We start from the raw sequence: 21,601 nt of genomic DNA on the forward strand, positions 1-21,601 counted from the left end.
GTTAATGTAGAGCATGGTGGTTTTTATGAGCCATCCCAAGTGTAGTATTTATTAAGATAGTGCATTAAAATGATAAAATTAATCATACATAGAAAATTACTGCAAAGTTTGGAAAAGATTGAGTAAAGTAGCTATTGTACTACATGGCTTTTGAAATTTCAAACAACACAGGTGTGCACTTCTTAAACTCTTCTTTATGGGGTATTATAATCTTAGTATAAATAAGTAGGAAAATATGAAACAAGAATATAGAAATTGAGCTGAGGACATTTTGTTTCCAGGATCCGGGAAAGAAAGAAGTTTATGAACTCACAAGTGATTGTAGAGCATTTCTGTGGAAATGGTTAAGTCGGTTTGAAGCAAAGCCCTTCGGGGGCAGAAAAGCCTCCAGAACGCCAGATGTCGCTGTGGTTCCGCGGTGAGAGAGGGCGTGCGTCTCTGTGGTTATAAAGTTGGGGGTGGAGTGGCCGGGAGATGATGGCTGATGAAGAGGAAGAAGTCAAGCCGATCTTGCAGAAATTGCAGGTGGGGCCGTAGATTAAATTCTGTATGTGTTTTTGTTACTCCGAATGAAGCAGGGAGTACAGTTTATGTACTGCCCGTGAGTTCCCCGGCACACACGCGAAGCTGCGTGCGTCTGTGTGGTTACTATAACAACCCTCGAGGGTGCAGCCGCAGCCAGCCAGGGAGCCTCGTTGGAACCTCCTGCTGCCGACCTGACTGCGGTTAATTTCAGTCCTGTATGGAAGAAGATTTGTTGCTCCTAACTGTTCATGTACATTTTTAGAGAGGACGTTGTTTTCTCGATTCATCCATAGCGAATAGCATATACATGTGTGTGGCAGATCTGCATGAACTACTATCACATGTTGTTTTGATCCCTACAAAAGCCATTTAACACCTTTCTGCTTTGAATTTGGCAACAGTCACGCTAATGACCTGCACTGCAAGTGTCCTGGTTACTCCCCTTAGGATTTCAGTTTTGATTTCTTTCAACCTGTGTAATTCCACTTTGGGGTCTGATGCAGAGGGGTCCAGACTCCACGTAGTCCACAGGTGACTGTGCTTCTGAGTAAGACTAGTCTTTTGGACTTGGTAGGGAGGCGTTAACTAGTTGCTTGGCTCTTTGCCTTTAAGAACCCACGATTTTCCTTACACCTCAGGAACTCAGTTCTTCGTTCTAAGGCAGCCTGTAACTTAAATATTAGAACTATGACAGGCTTGTAACTTGCCTAAAGGTGTTTAACGCACAAATTTAAATATTGGTGAAATTTCTTTGTTCTTGAGTACATTAAAATAGTAACACTTTTGAGAGTGTTCCAGCTGATTTGGATTAACTTCATTTTATTCCCTAATTGTGACTGGCAGAAATCAGAGATTCTCAATTCTGGTTCTATATTAGAAACATTATTTGTGTATATATGTTTGTATATGCACAGAAAAAAATCTGAAAAGGTATACAAATCAGTGGTTATCACTGAGGTTGTTTGGGGTAATTTTGTACTTTCTGTTTTTTACATGTATCTATTTGAATTTTAACAACTTACATGTATTGACTTTGCCATGAAAAAATAAGTTTCTAAAAACATTCAGTCCAGAGGAAAACAAAACCAAACAATAAAACCAAACAACTTCTTGAATGTTTGGTTTAACAACTAAAACCAATCAATAAGCCCCTCTCTAAAACTCTTAATTTGCAGCCATGTTGATTGCAGGACAAAAGGAAATTGGTTGTAATTTTTTATGAGAATTGTCTTTTCCTAGGTTCATTTGTGGTAAATGTCCTAAGCAGCTTGGGAGAGGATACTTCCGTTATCTTGGGGTGGGGTCGGTGCAGGAATGGAATAAAGGAGTGAAGTAGAGAAGAGGAAAAGGATTAGATAATGGTGTTGCTGTTCATGGAGATGGTGGTAAACTTTGATTTCATTGTTAAAGACATTTTAGTGTAAAAAGAATGTATAAATGGATATTTCTCAAAGTGTGTTTTACAGACAGTTTCATTACAGTCATCTGGGGTGCCTGTTAAAAATGTAGAATTTTGAGTTCTGCTAAACTGTTAAAATCAGAGTCTCTGCAGGCTGAGTCTTGGATATAATACAATAAAATTTGCAGAGGGTGCTAGTCTGTTCCCTTCATTCTGGATAGGATTTTAAATTAAGTATAGCACATATGTATTTGTTAGAACAGGGATAGTTAGTTAGTTAATTCAATCAAGTGTAGTGAATTAGAGCCTGTCCTGTCCCAAGTCCCGTTCTGGTGCTCAGGTGTAGCTCGAAACAAAACAAATTAAAGGCCTTTCCATCCTGGAGCTTACATTTCAGTGGTGGAGGCAGACAATAGACAATTAATGATAGGCCACATGATTTTAAATAAGTATGAAGAAAAATAAGAGTATGATATAACAGTAGAGGAGAGAAGGAAGGGATTCATTTGGGTTGAGTAATTAGGGAAAACCTTTCTGGAACTGATATTTGACCTAAGATCTAAATGATGATGAGGAATAAGTTATGCAGAGATCTGGAGAAAGTGTCCAGGCATAAGGTCTTCCAGGTGGGCTGAACTTGATGGGTTTGAGAAACTGCATGAAGGCAACTCTGGCTTGAGTATTGTAGGAGAGAGAATGGTGAGAAGTGAAGTTTGTGTCAGGATGGATGGTGGTAGGTCAGCTCATACAGTCTTCTAGGTCATGATAAGGACTTGGATTTTATTCTGTCTGCAACGGGAAACTATTTGAAGGTTTGTGATATGATGTACGTTTTTTATAAGATCACTCCCATTACAGTGAGGAGAATGGGAGAGAACAGAAACAAGATGACTGGTTAAGAAGCTCTTGCAGTCCAGGCAAGTAATGAAGCTGATGTAATCCAGGAATGGTCATAGTGGGACGGAGACAGGTGGATGAATTCAGGATGTGTTGTGAAGATTGTTGATTACACTCGATGGGAAGTGATTATATATTTCTGCTGCTATCTATTTAGTTTCAGGAAAGAATAGGGTATCTGTTATCCGAAATGCTTAGGACTCGAAGTTTTTTGGATTTTGGATTTTTTTGAATTTTGGAATATCTGCATATACATAATGAGATAACTTGGGGATGGGACCCAAATCTAAATATGAAACTTGGTGGCTTATGCCTGTAGTCTCAGCACTTTGGGAGGCTGAGGTGGGAGCATTGCTTGAAATCAGGAGTTTGAGACCAGCCTGGGCAACCTACGAGACTGTCTCTCTTTTTTTTTTTTTTTTTTGAGATGGAGTCTCGCTCTGTTGCCAGGCTGGAGGGCAGTGGCGTGATCTTGGCTCACTGCAACCTCTGCCTCCCAGGTTCAAGCGATTCTCCTGCCTCAGCCTCCCGAGTAGGTGGGACTACAGGTGTGCGCCACCATGCCTGGCTAATTTTTGTATTTTTAGTAGAGACCGGGTTTCACCATGTTGGCCAGGATGGTTTTGATCTCTTCATGATCCGTCTGCCTTGGACTACCAAAGTGCTGGGATTACAGGCATGAGCCACCACGCCTGGTGACCCTGTCTTTTAAAAAAGAAAAAAAAATTGTTTCATTTACACTTTATACACATAGGCTGAAAGTAATATGATACAATATTTTTAATAATTTTGTGCCTGAAACAACGTTTTGACTGCATTTTGACTGTGTGTCAGGTGTGGAATTTTCTACTTGTGGTGTCAGCGTTTCAAAAGTTTTGGATTTTGGAGGATTTCAGATTTTTGGATTAGGGATGCTTGACCTGTAGTAGAAAAGCTTTGCCTGGTATGACAGGAAGACTCAGAGGCATTTAAGAGGAAAGAGAATATTTATTTGTAAAAAATCCAAGACAGCCAGAAGATGACTTGACAAAAAAATCAAACTAAACAAAACCACAATAAGCATTTAAAAGAACAAAATGCTGCAAAAATACCAAAGTTACCAAGTTCAAATTGGTATGTTTGTGGTGGAAAAGAATGACTCTCTAACATGTTTATTATATTCACAAAGGTTGTATTGTATTTTCAGATCTCAGCGTATGAAAAATCAGGGATAAAATGGTTTTAGTTGAGAAGTCCAACTTTAAGGGTAAATTTCAAAGTGTTATTCTTTGAGGACCAGGACCATATAGAATGATCTTACTAACTTTTGGTTTATCTTAAGTTGCAGTGTTTCCCTCCTCATGACTGTGGTATGTGAAGTGCTTAGTCATATTAGAAGCCCTGCTCAGGCAGGGAGAGAAAATGGTCATCACAGTACAGACATTGGCATGGGACAACATGGGACCATGAGGGCTGGCCTGGGGTACTGGCTGCTTTTCCTCATGATTTGTGGCATTTTAGTAAACCTGTCCACCTGCCTATTGTGCCATTCATAGGTGAGAAAGAGAATTGGTATTTCTAGACCAAGAGCTGGTATGGCTAGCCAATTTCAAGTTTTCCTGTCCAGTGATCTTTCCACTTAATGGTTCCATTGTCATACTTTTTAGGAACTCGTGGATCAGCTCTACTCATTTCGAGACTGCTATTTCGAGACACATAGTGTTGAGGATGCTGGGAGGAAGCAACAGGATGTGCGGAAGGAGATGGAGAAAACCCTACAGCAGATGGAAGAAGTAGTGGGTATGAGCCCTAGAGATTGTACAACCCCCATCCTTCAGTGAAATGTGATTGACCTTTGCTCCCTCCTCATTGACTCTTTGGTATCCTATCTGTTACTGCTATAGGGTAGTACAACATAATATTACGTCTCAGGGCCCCCGTGCAACCTTTCATTCCCTAAGCCACTTTTCCTAAAATTTGATTATAACAAATGTCATGAAATGAAAGAGCATACTTACTTGAACTATTGCAGTAATCTGACTTTCTGCCTCTAATTTCTTTTAGTTTCAAATCCACTTATATAATACCATGGCCATGGCTATCTTTCTAAATCATTACTGCATGCATTTAACCTTATCCTCTCATCTGCCTTTTTGCTCAGGTATCTTTAAAGATTCCTGCTACTGACTAGCTGAAGTCTAACCCCCTTAACCTGGTATTTAAGTGTCCATTGTTTTACTCTGTTTTCTAACCTTATCTCTGACTAATTACTTGTAGAGGAACTTTCTGTTTCATCCAGGTTGAACTGTCTATTCTCCCATGAACATGGCCACATGTACTTCTGATTCTGTGTCTTTGTTTATATCATTTTCTAACCTGGAGGGTCTTTTCTTCTCTCTCTCTCTGTTTTGTTTTAACGATAACTATTTGTCCTGACTCATCTTCTCTTCACTTGTTAAAGCCCATTCATTGGGCTAATGCCATATGCTCTTTTTCATGGTTTTAATTTTCCATGTTTATGCTTTGTCTTCTCCACTAGATTGTAAACCCCTCCAGGAAAGTTAGCAACCGAGCTGATCCTTGCAGATAGGGGCCCAAGAAACAGATGGCAGAAGCTCTAGAAATAGTGCTTTCTTTGTTGCCTAATTAGCTAACATACACTCTGCCTATGGTGAGCTTTCAGTAAATGGTTTATTGATAAATATTTTCCCCAACTCTTTTTATTCCTAAAACTGATGTGTAGTTATTTTTTGAGAGAAAGTGCCCTGGTCTTTAACTTGTTTTTTCCCACTTTATCTTTTTTTCTTCCTCTTAGGTTCTGTCCAGGGCAAGGCACAAGTTCTAATGCTAACTGGGAAAGCACTAAATGTGACTCCTGACTATAGCCCTAAGGCTGAGGAGCTTCTGTCAAAGGCCGTGAAGCTGGAGCCCGAGCTGGTGGAAGCCTGGAACCAGCTGGGTGAGGTGTACTGGAAAAAAGGGGATGTTGCAGCTGCCCACACCTGCTTCTCAGGAGCCCTCACCCATGTGAGCTGCCCCCTATCCCTTTGGAAAGCACAGATGGGAAGGATGAATTTCTTTGGTTCTATGAGTTTCCCTAGGACATGAATACCAGAGTAGAACTGAAATTGAACTAGGACAGAATCAGGAGGGAGGAAAGGTCAGAGAGCAGACCTGAATGAGGAAAATAGAGGCAGGGGCCTGGGAAAGGAAGATGATGATGGGATCAGGTTCAGGGGGAGAAAGGAAGTGAAGAAAAGCTAGCAGCTAAGCTGATCCTTGTAGATGGGGGTTGAAGATACAGATGGCAGCAAGAATTTAGATGAAAAAATTAGGGCTGGGTGTGGTAGCTTACACCTGTAATCCTAGCACTTTGAGAGGCCGAGGCAGGAGGATCACTTGAGCTCAGGAGTTTGAGACCAGCCTAGGCAACATGGTGAGACCTTGTCTCTACAAAAAAAAAAAAAATATATATATATATATATGGACCAGACGTGGTGACTCATGCCTGTAATCCCAGCACTTTGGGAGGCCAAAGTGGGGAGATCATTTGAGGTCAGGAGTTCGAGACCAGCCTGGCCAACATGGTGAAACCCTGCCTCTACCAAAAAATACAAAAATTAGATGGGCATGGTTGTATGTGCCTGTAATCCCAGTTACTCAGGAGGCCAAGGCACAAGAATCACTTGAACCCAGGAGGTGGAGGTTGCTGTGAGCTGAGATCGTGCCTCTGCACTCCATCCTGGGCGACAGAGTGAGACCCTGTCACAAAAAGAAAAATACGGCCAGGCGTGGTGGCTCACACCTGTAATCCCGCGCTTTGGGAGGCTGAGGCAGGCAGATCACTTGAGGTCAGGAGTTCAAGACCAGCCTGGCCAACATGGTGAAACTCAGTCTCTACTAAAAATACAAAAATTAGCTGGGCATGGTGGTGCATACCTGTAGTCCCAGCTACTTGGGAAGCTGAGGCAGGGGAAAGACTTAACTCGGGAGGCAAAGGTTGCAGTGAGCCGAGATCGCGCCATTGCACTTCAGCCTGGGTGACAGAGCAAGACTCCACCTCAAACAAAACAAAACAAAACAAAATTAAAAAGGTAAAAAATTAGATTTAGAAGATTGAGTTCAGAATAGATCTGGAAAGGGGAGGTAGAATCAGGAAGATTGAGTATGTGCCCTTTCTATTTGCAGTGCAGGAACAAAGTCTCCTTGCAAAACCTGTCAATGGTGCTTCGTCAGCTGCGGACTGACACTGAAGATGAACATTCTCACCATGTCATGGACAGTGTCCGACAGGCTAAGTTGGCTGTTCAGATGGATGTCCATGATGGCCGCTCCTGGTGTGAGTGCTCTCAAAAGATCTCCAACAGGTCTAGAGCAGATGTTTTCAATCAGAGCAACATTTGCAGTCCATCTTTTGAGTCTGATTCTGAGGTTTAAGCCAGAGAGGGCATCTTTGTTTTGAAGACACACGAAAGACATTTTGGGGAACTACTTTTCTAGGAACTCTTCGATCTTTTGATCCTAGTTTTCACGTAAGCAAGGCAGGGCTTTTGTACAGTCTGTTCAAATTTCAGTTTGGTGTCCTTGGTGCTCTATCCTAGTGGAGTTTTGGGTATACTAAGTATCGTGTCATTCCTGGTTTGGATTTCTTGTGGGACCTTTCAAATATACTTTCAAGAATGATCAAAATAAGTCATATCTTGAACTTGGACTCTGAGATGATTTGTCACTGTGTTTCTCTTTCAGATATTCTTGGGAATTCATATCTTTCCCTTTACTTCTCTACTGGCCAGAACCCTAAGATCTCCCAGCAAGCCCTCAGTGCCTATGCCCAAGCAGTAAGTACTTATGGTCACCAGGCCAGATGAATAGGCAACAACAGAAGCAAGAGCATTGTTCAGTCTTCTTTGTGTCCCTTTAGCAAGCATCATGGGCAGTGGCAGTGTTTGCTGGCATCTCATTTTTGTGATTTTGCAAAGATGTGTCTGCAGAGATGACTGACTTCTTATAACTTGAGTGTTAGGAACCACTTGCATCGTGTCGCATTGGTGCTGGATAGCTCCTTGACCTGTCTAGGTTTCTTACACACATATATAACCAAATCACAGAGCTGCCTCAACATGTTCATATTTTTTAATGGGAAAAAAGTCTATTAAAATAATGCTTATTAATATTTTTGTACATTCATTTTAAAGAACAATGAAAACTTATACTTCAGTGTAAATTAAGTGCTATCCCCAAATTAACTGTTAGGTAATATTATGGCTCTGGATTTCCCATGGGCTAAAAGAGAAAACAATGTGTAGCTTGTTCTGTGTCATTTCCTAGGAATTAAGTGAATTAGGTTATTTAGGTTTTCAAGAAATTTATTTAGGTTTTCAAGCATTTTTATGTTGATAGGCATTTGCATAGGGCTTTCCCTCAGACTTTGAGTGCCGTTTTTCTCATTATTAGAATTGGCTTCTGACTTCACATTGGTCTTCTGAGCACTTTTTATTTAGCTCTCATATTTACCTTTCTTCTTTTGCTTCTCTTGATATAAAGAATTGCTTTTTAACTTATCATTACTTATTCTGCTCCCTGTGGTAGAATAAAGAACACAGTTACTGTATGTTCATGTTTGCAATTCAGGGACTGCCCTTTTAAATTTGTTTTTCTCCCCCTCCTGCCACCCTCCCCACAACTCTACCTTTGACTTTAAACTGCCCTTTTTCAATCACGGAACTTTTAGAGCAATTATATTTTACTCTAATTTCTTAATTTGGTGAATGTTTACATTTTAAAGAATAGTGTGGTATATTCCTTCAACATTTTATATTTGGCTTCTGCTAAATAGTCACTTTTTAATCTTTTTTTTTTTTTTTTTTTGAGACGGAGTCTCATTCTGCCACCCAGGCTGGAGTGCAGTGGCACGATCTCGGCTCACTGCAACCTCCGTCTCCCAGGTTCAAGTGAGTCTCCTGCCTCAGTCTCTCAAGTAGCTGGTATTACAGGCACGTGCCACACCATGCCCACCTAATTTTTGTATTTTTAGTAGAGATGGAGTTTCACCATGTTGGCCAGGCTGGTCTTGAACTCTTGACCTCAGGTGATCCATCCGCCTCGGTCTCCCAAAGTGTTGGGATTACAAGTGTGAGCCACCGTGCCTGGTCATCTCTTTTTAATCTGAAGTTTTTCGCCCAGACCTGCATTTGTAAACATATCTGAACCAACCATTTAAACAATTTTAATTCATGTTGTTTGTGCTTTTACAATGCACCAGGTAATGAAGAGAATTAAAAAAATATAATAAGCATAGTCATGAACATAGCCAGCAGTTGCTTCACAGCACATGGTCTGCACTGTCTTGTGGTGTCTGGCCATCTATTTTATCTGTTTAAAAAAAATTCTTTTTCTGGCCATCTATTTTAGTTAGAGTCTGAATTTGGTTTTCTATCTGTGTTTTAAGGGAACTTGGATATAGAAACATGATTCTGCATGTGTCTGGAGCTAGGTTTATGGGCAGAGGAAATGCATTAAATAAACACCGTTTCTATCCTAGCCTTTCTTCATTTATTACCAGCACTTCACTATTTAAATTTTTAAAAATCAAATGATTTCACCTATTTCATTCATTTATTTATTTTTTTTGAGATGAAGTCTCACTCTGTCACCCAGGCTCGAGTGCAGTGGTGCGATCTCGGCTCACTACAACCTCCACCTCCCATGTTAAAACAATTCTGCCTCAGCCTCCTGAGTAGCTGGAATTACAGGTGCATGCCACCATGCCTAGCTAAGTTTTGTATTTTTAGTAGAGACGGTGTTTCACCAGGTTGGCCAGTCTGGTCTTGAGCTCCTGACCTCAGGTGATCCGCCAGCCTTGGCTTTCCAAAGTGTTGGGATTACAGGCGTGAGCCACTGTGCCTGGCCCACATATTTCATTTATATAAAGATTTATTCTATCTTAATACTACTACATAGATAAATTATAATAATATTTTAAAGTCTCACACATACAAAAACACTTATATCCCTAAGGTTTTGGGACTAAGATATCCACACTGTTATATGGTAACTGCTTCTGTGGTATAAATACCATTTTGGCAAGGAAGAAACTTCCATTTCTCTAGAAAGAGGAGGCGTAGGACATGTTGGACATGTCAGTCCTTAACGTTGAGACAGGATCCACTGATAATCTTTTCATCCCATTATAGGAGAAGGTTGACAGAAAAGCTTCTAGCAATCCTGACCTTCATCTGAACAGGGCGACGGTAAGACCTTTGGGGTGTAGTCATCTGAGGGTCAAATAAATAAGACACCTATGTCTTAGCTTGTGAGGATAACTGAGTTTGCATAGGGACAAGATTGGGTACAGACTGCGAGAGGAAAGCCGTGCCATTTCTATAAATAGCTAGCTCGGTTTGGCTTCAGTATCTGGTGTAGTCACTGGAGGGAAAGGAGAAGGGGCTGAGGAGGTGGAAGAATATGTAGAGAATGGGGGGATCTTTTAGAAGACTTCTGAAATGTTAAGTAAATATAAAGGTCAAGTGAGCCAATATATACAACTTAACTATTTTAGAGTTTGGAAATTAGCTTCTTTGAAATGATTCCATCTTTGGGGTTGTGATCATCTTGGCTAGGAAGAAGGATGTAAGGTGTTACCAGCTCTTCAGGCTGTTTGTTGTAGCACAGGAAAATAACCAGGAAGGAAAACAGTTTATTTCTCTAGATTCCTAGCCCATGGTGCCATTCCCTCGGGATAGTTTGTCTGGATATACTTATAATTGGGATACACTTCTTGTACAGTTGCATAAATATGAAGAGAGTTATGGGGAGGCCCTGGAGGGCTTCTCTCGGGCTGCAGCCCTGGACCCTGCCTGGCCAGAGCCCCGGCAACGAGAGCAACAACTTCTGGAATTCCTGGATAGATTAACCAGCCTCCTTGAGAGTAAGGTAAAAATGTCTGAAGGGCTGAATTCTACTTTTTTTTTTTTATTTTGTCGTGGGTCAATAAAATAAGAATAAATAGGTTTAGGAGGTAGAGACCCTATAGAAGTGGGTGGGAGGGAAGGATTAGAATCTCAAGGAAGGCGACTAGTTTCCAGCTTCTTACCTATTTCCCCTTCTTTGCAGGGAAAGGTGAAGACCAAAAAGCTGCAGAGCATGCTGGGAAGCTTGCGCCCAGCCCATCTAGGCCCTTGCAGTGATGGGCACTATCAATCAGCCTCTGGGCAGAAAGTGACCCTGGAGCTCAAGCCACTGAGTACGCTTCAGCCTGGAGTGAACAGCGGTGCCGTCATCCTGGGAAAGGTGGTATTTAGCCTCACCACAGAGGAGAAAGTCCCCTTGTGAGTTTCTCTTGGATTTCCCCTGTTTTACCCTTTTTTTTGCTCTCACTTCCTGTTCTTTCCCTGGCAGTTGAGGAGATTGTCAGTGGTCACAGATTTGTGACTTCAGATTTCCTTCTGTGACTATCCCATGGGCAGATATTGTCTGGGTGATGTTTAACCATCTTTTGATCAGAGGCTTTTGTAGATTCTGTCACTGCCCATTTTGTATCCCTGAGTTTGGTGCTATGTGGATTCCTATATCCATAGTTGAAATTTGGCAGGACATTTTTTTTTTATAAGACAGAAACCTCAAAATTCTTCTGTCCCTTTGCATTTTCATGATCATAGAAGTTGAAGGAGGACAAATTTCTTAGTCCTGTTTGTACTTAGGTATACTTAGTTCTGAAAAGTGAGCTTTGAGTTATAATTTAAAGTCTGGTTGGGAGATTGTCTTAGATGTCATTCAACAAATATTTATTGAGTGTGTAGTATATGTGTTGTAGGGAGTGAGAAAAAAGAAATGTAAAGGACCCAGGTGCAGGTGCTTCTAGCAGCAGGGGAAATGAATTAAGAATATTTGTTTAGAAAATTTTTGGATCTTGAAAAGTTAGGGTTTAGTGAATGCCACCACTCCTTGGTCCTTCACTCACTTCCTAATCCCTGGTTGACCGGTTTCCCCTTTCTCTTTTCTACTGAAATTGTTATTTTCCTAGGATCACCATTGTCTTTCTAGGCACTGGATCCAGCAACTTCTATTGCATGGTTCCAAAACATTCTGACTTATCTCTCACTATTGCTTTTCACATCCTTTCTGTTCATCTGAACAGAAATATTCATAATTCCCATTATATGCCCAAGCTTTCTCCATGGCATTTTCTAGGGGTTTGTGTGTTTGACGAGTTGAAGGGCAAAAAGATAGTTGAGAACAGTTTAGTTTACTAGAGCAAATCCTAGAGCTGAGAAGAATTAGAAAGGGATATAGACAAAGGTAGGTTTTGGAGGACCTTGAGAACAAATAGATATTTTGCCACTCCTTGGTTTCTCTTTTTCTGCCTAACTTTTAAATCTTAGGTTCCCAGGACTCTATTTTCGTTTTTTTCCTTTTTTCTCTTTATATCAGGATGGCCTATAGTTGCCAACTTTGATCACTTATCAGTGGTTGCCTGACATACTGTGTAGAAGGATTCTGAGGCTTTGACTGGATTCATCAGGAGAGTGCTTTGCTTGATTGCAATATTTCCTGTGAATTCAGGCATGTCACATGATGGCATGAGTGTGATTCTTCTCCATCCTGTCTATAGATCATCTTGCCCTGTGATGTCATATAAACCCAAGGCTTTGGCAGCCTCCTATATGCTTACAGATATATCTCCAGCCCAAGCTTCATTTCCAAGTGTTGGATTCCTATAACCAGCTGCCTCTGGGTTCCAATAAGAAATCTCTAACTCAGTATTTCAGTACTACTCACCTAAATCTTTCTCTGTAAACCCTGCTTCTCCTCCCTGGATTCCTTGTGAATGAATGGTATCACCTCTCAGTCACTTGATTAAGACTTTTGGAAGAATAGGCTTCTCCATTCTCCAAAAAGATTTGCCTTTTTTGTCCTATAGACTTGACTTCTCTGTGTTTACCACCTTAATTCACCCCCTTATCACTTCTCCAGATAGGTCTCCCTGATTCTCTGGTTTCCTCCAGTGTTCCACAGTGCTGCCAGAGAAATGTTTCTTAGACGTAAATCTGACCATTGCTACTTCTTATTTAAGATCCCTTACTGGTACTATATGTAGCTTTTGGGATAAAGTGTGAACTACTTAGGTTAGCATACAAAGTCCTTCATGATTTGCTCCCTGCTTCTCTTTCCATTATCTTCTGTCTCTTTCCCACCAGTGCCTTTTGTTTCAACCATGGAACAATTTTGTTGGTTTTAGAACAGCTGTTTTCATGCCTCTGTGTCTTACATACAGTTACTCTGCCTGGATAATCTCTAGCTTCTTCTTGACATAGCTAACATCCTCTTCTGCCCCCAACATTTTGTTATAAAAATTTTCAAACATATAGCTAAGTTGAAAGAATTTTACATTGAACATTTGTGTTCTCAACCACTTATATTCTACCATTAATATTTTATTTTACTTAGCTTATTACATATCAGTCTGTTTATCCTGCTATCAGAGTAAATTGCAGAGATCAATATACTTTACATACTTTAGCATGCAGTCATTAACTGAGTTCAGTATTTGTTTCAATTTTTTCTTTTTATGTAAAATTTACATACAATGAAATGTACAATTTTAAGCGTACATTTCATAGCTTTTAACAAATGGAAAATATCTGTATAACCCAAATAGAGATCATTACCACCATTCCGGGAAGTTCCCTCATGTTGCCTCCAAGTCAATCTCTGTTCCTATCCCCTCAGAGGTTTTTAAAATTTTTACCGAGGATTAATTTTTCTCTTTTAACCCAGCTGGTTTTTTACCCTTTAAGATTCACTTTGAGCGTCACCTCTTCCAGGAAATCTTCCCTGCTTTCCAATTTTGATTTAGATATTTCTCCTCTGGGCTCCCGCAGTCCAATCTGTGGCTTCATTGAATTCAGCACAAGGGAAAAGCTATTCTAGCACCCATCACACTGTGCTGTTAAGTGATGACTTCATTGTCTGACTCCTGCTAGACTATAGGTCATTCATAGCTGGATTGGTATCTTATTGCTAAACACAATGCTTGGCACGTATGTAATATTCAGTGAAAGTTTGTGGAGTTAAACTACACAGACAGTGATGGTTAGAGGCTTTGGTTAAGAGTATGATAGTTAAATTGATAGACCAGGAATAATGTTACAACTGTAACATGTTGGTCTAGTTCATCATTAATATTTGTTGAATGGCTTCAGTGTGCTTTGTCTTAAGTTCTTAGCAAAGTGACTGATGAGTTTCAGAAAAATGAAGACTCAGATATATAAAGTGGAAGATGGTACCTCTCATAGGTTTTCTGAGTAACTGAGAAAAAGCATTTGTTTATTTTGTTAGTATTTTATTTTTAAAGTTTAAGTTAAATTTTATATTTTATTTTAATTACCTGTCACTGACTTTAAGTCCAGTATTTTGCTAGTATTTTTAAACCACTGTTTCTGCCCTTCTTTCCTACCCACATACCTTTTTGTTTTCCTCTCTCCTAATCTGTCTTTACTTGGTAGTACATTTGGCCTGGTAGATTCAGATGGACCTTGCTATGCAGTGATGGTGTACAATATAGTGCAGAGCTGGGGAGTGCTCATTGGAGACTCTGTAGCCATTCCTGAGCCCAACCTGCGGCTTCACCGAATTCAGCACAAAGGAAAGGTGAGCAATGGCTAGGATTCTCTTCCAACTCGTAGGCTCTAAAAGTAGAACCAAGCTTATCTTTTTATAAAAGATATAGAAATAATTATATGTGAGTATGTGTGTACGCTATGTGTATATATATTTGTGTGTATATGTTTTATTTATATATATATGTATTTTTCTTACTAAAAAGGTAAACTGGTAAGCAGAAAAATAAAAAAATGCAGTGAAATATTATCACTCAGATATTACTGCCTTTTAACTGTTACTGTTAACAGTTTGGTGTATATACCTGAAGTCTTTTCTTTTTACAAATATATACACATATATCTATATTTTAAATCATGAGTGGGATATTATATGCAAATGTTTGTGAATGTTTCCTATGTTTTTACATATTTCACCACATTGAGTAGACACGGGGTGATGAAGATGGTTAATGATAGTTAGCATTTATTTAACACTTAATTGAGTGCTAGACACTGTGCTAAGAGTTTTTATTACCTGCCTTGCCCCATTTAATTCTTACAAAAACCTTATGAATGTAGATATTTAACTACTGTTTAACCATTTAGATCAGAGGTTGCAAAGCCCGTTGACCAAATCTGGCTCACTGCTTGTTTTTATTAATAATGGTTTCTAGGCTGGGCATGGTGGCTCATGCATAAAATCCCAGCACTTTGGAAGGCCAAGGTGGGAGGATCACTTGAGCCCAGGAGTTTAAGACCAGCCTGGGCAACATAGTGAGACCCTGTCTCTACAAAAAAATGTTAAAAAACTTAGCCAGGTATGGTAGCACAAGCGTGTAGTCCCAGCTACTAAGGAGGCTGAAGTGAGAGAACCACTTTATCTCAGGAGTCTGAGGCTGCAGTAAGCCATTATTGTTCCATTGCACGCCAGCCCGGGTGATAGAGAAAGTCTGCCTCAAAAAAAAAAGAAAAAAAAGAGTATGGTTTCTGTGTTGTTAAGTGAAAAAAACTGACAGAAGCGTAATATTTTGTGATATGTGAAAATTACAGGAAATTCAGATTTCAGTGTCCACAAATAAAGCTTTATTGGAACACAGCCACACTCATTTGCTTACTATTGTCTGTGGCTGTTTTTGCACTATAGTGTCAGAGGTGACTTGTTCTGTAACAGAGACCATATGACCTACAAAGCCTAAAATATTTACTCTCTGGCCCTTTGCAGAAATACTTTGATGACCTCAGATCTAAATTAGTACTTTTATAATAGAAAAAAAAATTAGAAACAGAGTGAGGATTTTTATATCTTTGCTTGTATCTATGATTAGTTCCTTAAATGAATTTCTAATGTAGACTCCTGGGTCCAAAGGGTATGCAGAATTCTGAGGCTTTTGATACATATTGCCAAATAATTCTTTGGAAAATTGTACTAGTTAGTTGTCACTACCAACAGTGGATGTAAATAAGTGTTTCTCTGTAGTTTTTTTCTCAACTCTGGTTGGAAACCTTTGAAAAGTTATTTTCTAATTTTACATGGAAAATATAGCATGAATATTAATTTATATTTCTTGTATAAATTGCCATTTTTTATGTCACTTGTCGATATTTCTGTGAAGACTTAAAAAAAATTGGTTTATGAGAACTTTTAAATTTACTTTACTTGGACTTAAAAGAGCCTGCCTCTCATTGCCATATTTTTTGGATGAAGACTATTTAACATGTTTTACAACTTAAAATACACTTAAACTGATACAGTGAGCTGATACCCTTTTTGTTATTAGGAAAATGGCTACATTCTGTTTCATATTCTATTTCCTCCTCTTGATATAAAAAAGAGAAGTAACTTTAATTTGTATTTGGTGGATTAAATTAGGACCTTATAAACATTTGGACTGAGATTTTCTCAGGATTCCCACTGGCTCTGGCCGGCTGCTATGTGTATCTAGTTAATTATCAGGAAACACCATGGGAAAAGGCAGATTCTATGAGAGTTGGTTGCATTCTTTTGTTAGGCAATGCCAGGAACCTGCCTTTTTTGGATCAAAGAGCCGTCTCATTCTTGTAGTGGCACTTCATGACCTTACATGCTCCATGTTTTCCTTCTGAAGATTGAAAACTTTGGGAAAATTTCGTCCCCTTTGTTAGCTCAGTTTTGTCTGATGTGAGATGGAAGTAGAGGGGGTATACAACGGGGGAGGTGGTGCAGAAAGTTGCAAGTGGTGTATCCCCGTGCTGGAGCTTTTTCCATCTTGGAATCTATAGTGAACCTTTGTCTGTCTGTCTTTTCTAGGACTATTCCTTTTCCAGTGTTCGAGTGGAGACGCCCCTCCTGCTAGTGGTGAATGGGAAGCCTCAGGGATCCAGCAGCCAGGCTGTTGCCACAGTGGCATCGCGACCACAGTGTGAATGACCTTCTTTGACTTGCATGCTCAACAAGGAGTGGAGGAGAGGAGACAAGGCCCTGGACAGCCGGTCCAGCCACATCCAGTGATTCAGCAGGGATGGGAGGAATGTTTTAAATGAAGACTTTCTCTTTCCCTGCCTGTATTACACTTCGTATCTCTTCTCTCTCCTCTGTCCTCATCATGTTCCAGCTCTCTACAGGGCCACATACTCTTCTGGCATATCTCTCCTGTCTCTTCCACTGCTCTCTATGTTTTAAGCAAAGAGCATGGAATTGGTAGAAGTCTTGGGATCTTGCCATGGGACAGAGTCCCCAAGGTTCCTGTTGTTGCCTCCTTCCTAAGCCTCATATGTATATATCAGTTCAGTATTTATTGCTAAAGGAGGGGGCTTAATTTTGTAATGGCTTTTATTTTTAGCAATTTTTATTTTTATTTTTGAAATTTAGGTCCTTCCTCTTCTTTGGGGCTGGAACAGAATTAAATTTGTTTGAAAAAAAAAAAAAACCACATAGTTTGGCCTGCTTTATTCTCCCTAGGCTTGTATTCTTGGTTTTAGGATCACTTCAATTTATTGGAGTAATGCCCCCATTTTTTTGTTTATACAAAGTAGTTTATTTCTCTCCCAGTTAAAAGAATTCCGACAATAGACAGCCCCAGGCAGGAATGGCAACTCCACAAAGTTGCTAGAGACCAGCTTGCTTTCATTTTCCCATTCTGTCATTCCCTAGGGGTGGTCTTCACTATGGTCCAAGATGACAGAGCAATACTGTTCTAATAGTGTTACTAGGCTGAAGGACCAGAGAGAGTTAGATAAATACTCAGTTTCTTTAGAGTCTGGTGACATGTTTTATAACAGTTTGTCTTAATATCCTTGTGGTAAAATGGAGAAATGTGAGTGAGGATTAATAACCAATTGAATTGGCCTGGCCCGGTGGCTCAGCCAGTAATCCCACCACTTTGGGAGTCCAAGGCGGGTGGATCACGAGGTCAGGAGTTCAAGATCAGCCTGGCCAAGATGGTGAAACTCCGTCTCTACTAAAAATACAAAAATTAGCTGGGCGTGGTGGCAGGCACCTGTAATCACAGCTACTGGGGAGGCTGAGGCAGAGAATTGCTTGAACCTGGGAAGTGGAGGTTGCAGTGAGCTGATATCGCGCCACTGCACTCCAGCCTGGGCGACAGAGCGAGACTCCGTCTCAAACAGCAACAACAACTGAATGGCTATAATACATTAATGTATACAGATGAATTGAGAAGTCTTCTAGTGAAATGGCTCAGATCTTTGTTCTTGGTCCAGTCCTGTTCAGTTCTTGATCAGTGCCTTGAATATCATTGATGACTCATTAAATTTGTAAAGAATGCAGAGGCCTCCTCAGAGAATGGATGATAGAAATGCATTGATGAGAGAAGTTTTATCTATCTATCTATCTATCTATCTATCTATCTATCTATCTATCTATCTATCTATCTATCTATCTGTCTGTCTCTAAGAAGTCATAAAGGCTGAGTCTAATAAGATACAATTTTCAGTCCATTCTTTTGGTCCAAAAAGGCTAACATTCTCAGGTATAGCTTCAACATCATATATGAATATTACTAAGAATCTTAGTAGATAAGCTAAAGTCAGTATGAGTAACCAGTCTGATATAGTTTGCAAAAACACTCTTCGTGGACTGCACCAAAAAAACCTGTGGTAGCAAGAGACAGTTTTTATTAGAAGTACTGTCTGTTATACCACGTATGGAGTCTTAAATTAGTTTTGGGTGTCATTTTGAGGCCTAGAGTCATAGAAGAGTGATTAGGAGCTTGTGGGGTATAAAAATAACTTGAGAATTGGCTGAAAGCAACTAGGGAAGATGGGGGTAGTAGTATGTGTAAGCATTTGAGGCAGTAGAGATGTGGGACCCAAATACTGTTCCCCTTTTACTCAAATTCTGAGATGAGTTGACATGTTCTGTGTAGGCCTAGAGAGTAGAAAAATGGCCAGTAGGTGGTAGCCAGAGAGAAGCAGTGCGTACAAACAAGTAAGTATGCAAAATTTGTACATACGGTTTCAGGAATAACTAGAATACCCATACAATATCCACCTGCCTTAAAAACTAGAACATCATTGATAACTTGGAAGCCCTTGTGTACCTGTCCATGATCTCATTTGTCTTCACAGCTATATAAATCTCATTGTATGATTATACCATAATTTATTCATCCTGTTGTTAAAGGATATTTGGGTTTCCAGTTTTTCTTTTTTTACTACCAAAGCACTACATTATTAATATTCTTGTATATGTCCTGATATGTAAGCGCAAAAGTTTCTTTTACAGCAATGGCTCTTGAAGAGTGGTTCTCAGACCAGCAGCATCAGCATGCCTTGGAACTTCTTTGAAATGCAGATTCTCAAGCCCCCTACCCAGACTTACTGAATTCAAAACTATGCGGGAAGAGCCCAGCAATCTGTGTTTAGCAAATCCTCCAGGTGATTCTGATGCACAGTAAAATTTGAGAACCACTGTTTAAGAGTATTGACATAGAATGGAATTGCTGGATCATAGAGTATATACATGTTCAACTTTTTTGAGAAGCGCTAAACATTTCCAAAGTGCTTATATTAGTTTATGTCTCTACTATCAATAGATGAGTCACCTCAATGCTCCCCATCCTCTTCTGTGCTTGGTATTATCTTTTAGGTATTGCAAATACAGGAGATTTGAGTATTATTTCCTTGTGGCCTTAATTTCCATTTCTCTGATTATTAATGAGCTTGAGCATCTTTTCGTGTATTTAGAAGCCACTAATATTTTCTCTTGGTAAAATGCCTATTCGAGTCTTTGCACACTTCTGTATTGGATGTCAAATTGATTTATATATTCCCTGTACTAATCGTTTGTCTGCATACGGTTTTATCTTGTTTTTTTATTCTATTGGGTCTTTTGCTGAACAGAAGTTCTTAATTTCAATGTCATTGAATTTATCCATCTTTTATGATAATGCTTTTTGTGTTTTAAGAGGTTCTTAGCTCTCCTAAAGTCATAAGGACATTTTCCCTCTATTGCTTTATGAAGGTATATCATTTTGTCCTTTTCTTATAGTATGACTTTATTTTATGTTATGTACGGATATAATTTTTTTCATAATGAGTAAATAGCCCAGCACCTTTTATTAAAGAATCAATCCTTTCCCTACTGATCTTTAAAGCCCAGTCTGTCTTTTTCTTTCTTTGAAATTGTCTAGCTTTTTAATTTTTACCAACCAGATGATTATAAAATATCACATAGTAGGCATAAATTACATTTCTTTGTCCATTCCTGTTTCTGTTTCTATGAAATCTCTGTTTTCTTTTGTCCAATTTTTATTGGGTTGTCTTCTTATTGATTCCTTACATGTTCTGGATACTAATCCGTTATAAATTGTTTTTCAAATATATTTATCCAAATCGCAGCTTGCTTTTTCATTTTCTTAATGCTCTCTTTTTAAATTATTATTATACTTTAAGTTTTAGGGTACATGTGCACAACGTGCAGGTTTGTTACATATGTATACATGTGCCATGTTGGTGTGCTGCACCCATTAACTCGTCATTTAGCATTAGGTATATCTCCTAATGCTATCCCTCCCCCCTCCCCCCACCCCACAACAGTCCCCCGAGTGTGATATTCCCCTTCCTGTGTCCATGCGTTCCCATTGTTCAATTCCCACCTGTGAGTGAGAACATGTGGTGTTTGGTTTTTTGTCGTTGTGATAGTTTGCTGAGAATGATGGTTTCCAGCTTCATCCATGTCCCTACAAAGGACATGAACTCATCATTTTTTATGGCTGCATAGTATTCCATGGTGTATATGTGCCACATATTCTTAATCCAGTCTATCATTGTTGGACATTTGGGTTGGTTCCAAGTCTTTGCTATTGCGAACAGTGCTGCAATAAACATACGTGTACATGTGTCTTTATAGCAGCATGATTTATAATCCTTTGGGTATATACCCAGTAATGGGATGGCTGGGTCAAATGGTATTTCTAGTTCTAGATCCCTGATGAATCACCACACCGACTTCCACAATGGTTGAACTAGTTTACAGTCCCACCAACAGTGTAAAAGTGTTCCTATTTCTCCACATCCTCTCCAGCACCTGTTGTTTCCTGACTTTTTAATGATGGCCATTCTAACTGGTGTGAGATGGTATCTCATTGTGGTTTTGATTTGCATTCTCTGATGGCCAGTGATGATGGGCATTTTTTCATGTGTTTTTTGGCTGCATAAATGTCTTCTTTTGAGAAGTGTCTGTTCATATCCTTCGCCCACTTTCCCACTTTTTGATGGGTTTGTTTGTTTTTTTCTTGTAAATTTGTATGAGTTCATTGTAGATTCTGGATATTAGCCCTTTGTCAGATGAGTAGGTTGCAAAAATTTTCTCCCATTCTGTAGGTTGCCTGATCACTCTGATGGTAGTTTCTTTTGCTGTGCAGAAGCTCTTGAGCTTAATTAGATCCCATTTGTCAATTTTGGCTTTTGTTGCCATTGCTTTTGGTGTTTTAGACATGAAGTCATTGTCCATGCCTATGTCCTGAATGGTATTGCCTAGATTTTCTTCTAGGGTTTTTATGGTTTTAGTTCTAACATGTAAGTCTTTAATCCATCTTGAATTGATTTTTGTATAAGGTGTAAGGAAGGGATCCAGTTTCAGCTTTCTACATATGGCTAGCCAGTTTTCCCAGCACCATTTATTAAATAGGGAATTGTTTCCCCATTTCTTGTTTTTGTCAGGTTTGTCAAAGATCAGATAGTTGTAGATATGCGGCATTAT

The 21,601-nt window shown here is 39.5% G+C and overlaps 1 protein-coding gene across 1 annotated transcript; it reads left to right on the forward strand.

Moving 5' to 3' along the window:
* The first annotated feature begins 400 nt into the window (after positions 1 to 400).
* Positions 401 to 20,237, forward strand: TTC5 (tetratricopeptide repeat domain 5). Its single transcript, XM_004054812.5, has 10 exons — positions 401 to 525; positions 4,468 to 4,600; positions 5,616 to 5,827; positions 6,989 to 7,139; positions 7,547 to 7,638; positions 9,994 to 10,050; positions 10,586 to 10,732; positions 10,913 to 11,127; positions 14,305 to 14,449; positions 16,688 to 20,237. Exons 1-10 carry the CDS (start codon positions 475 to 477, stop codon positions 16,805 to 16,807), a joined length of 1,323 nt encoding a protein of 440 aa, XP_004054860.1. The 5' UTR covers positions 401 to 474; the 3' UTR covers positions 16,808 to 20,237.
* The last annotated feature ends 1,364 nt before the right edge of the window (positions 20,238 to 21,601 follow it).

Source organism: Gorilla gorilla, chromosome 15, assembly GCF_029281585.2.
Source record: "Gorilla gorilla gorilla isolate KB3781 chromosome 15, NHGRI_mGorGor1-v2.1_pri, whole genome shotgun sequence".
NCBI classification, from domain to species: domain Eukaryota; kingdom Metazoa; phylum Chordata; class Mammalia; order Primates; family Hominidae; genus Gorilla; species Gorilla gorilla.

Excerpts from the sequence above, each read along its gene's own strand:
- TTC5 (XM_004054812.5), top strand. The coding sequence starts at position 475 with ATGATGGCTGATGAAGAGGAAGAAGTCAAGCCGATCTTGCAGAAATTG. Across the intron at positions 5,828-6,988 it reads TCTCAGGAGCCCTCACCCAT|TGCAGGAACAAAGTCTCCTT; the intron begins GTGAGCTGCCCC and ends TTCTATTTGCAG. Across the intron at positions 11,128-14,304 it reads ACAGAGGAGAAAGTCCCCTT|TACATTTGGCCTGGTAGATT; the intron begins GTGAGTTTCTCT and ends TTTACTTGGTAG.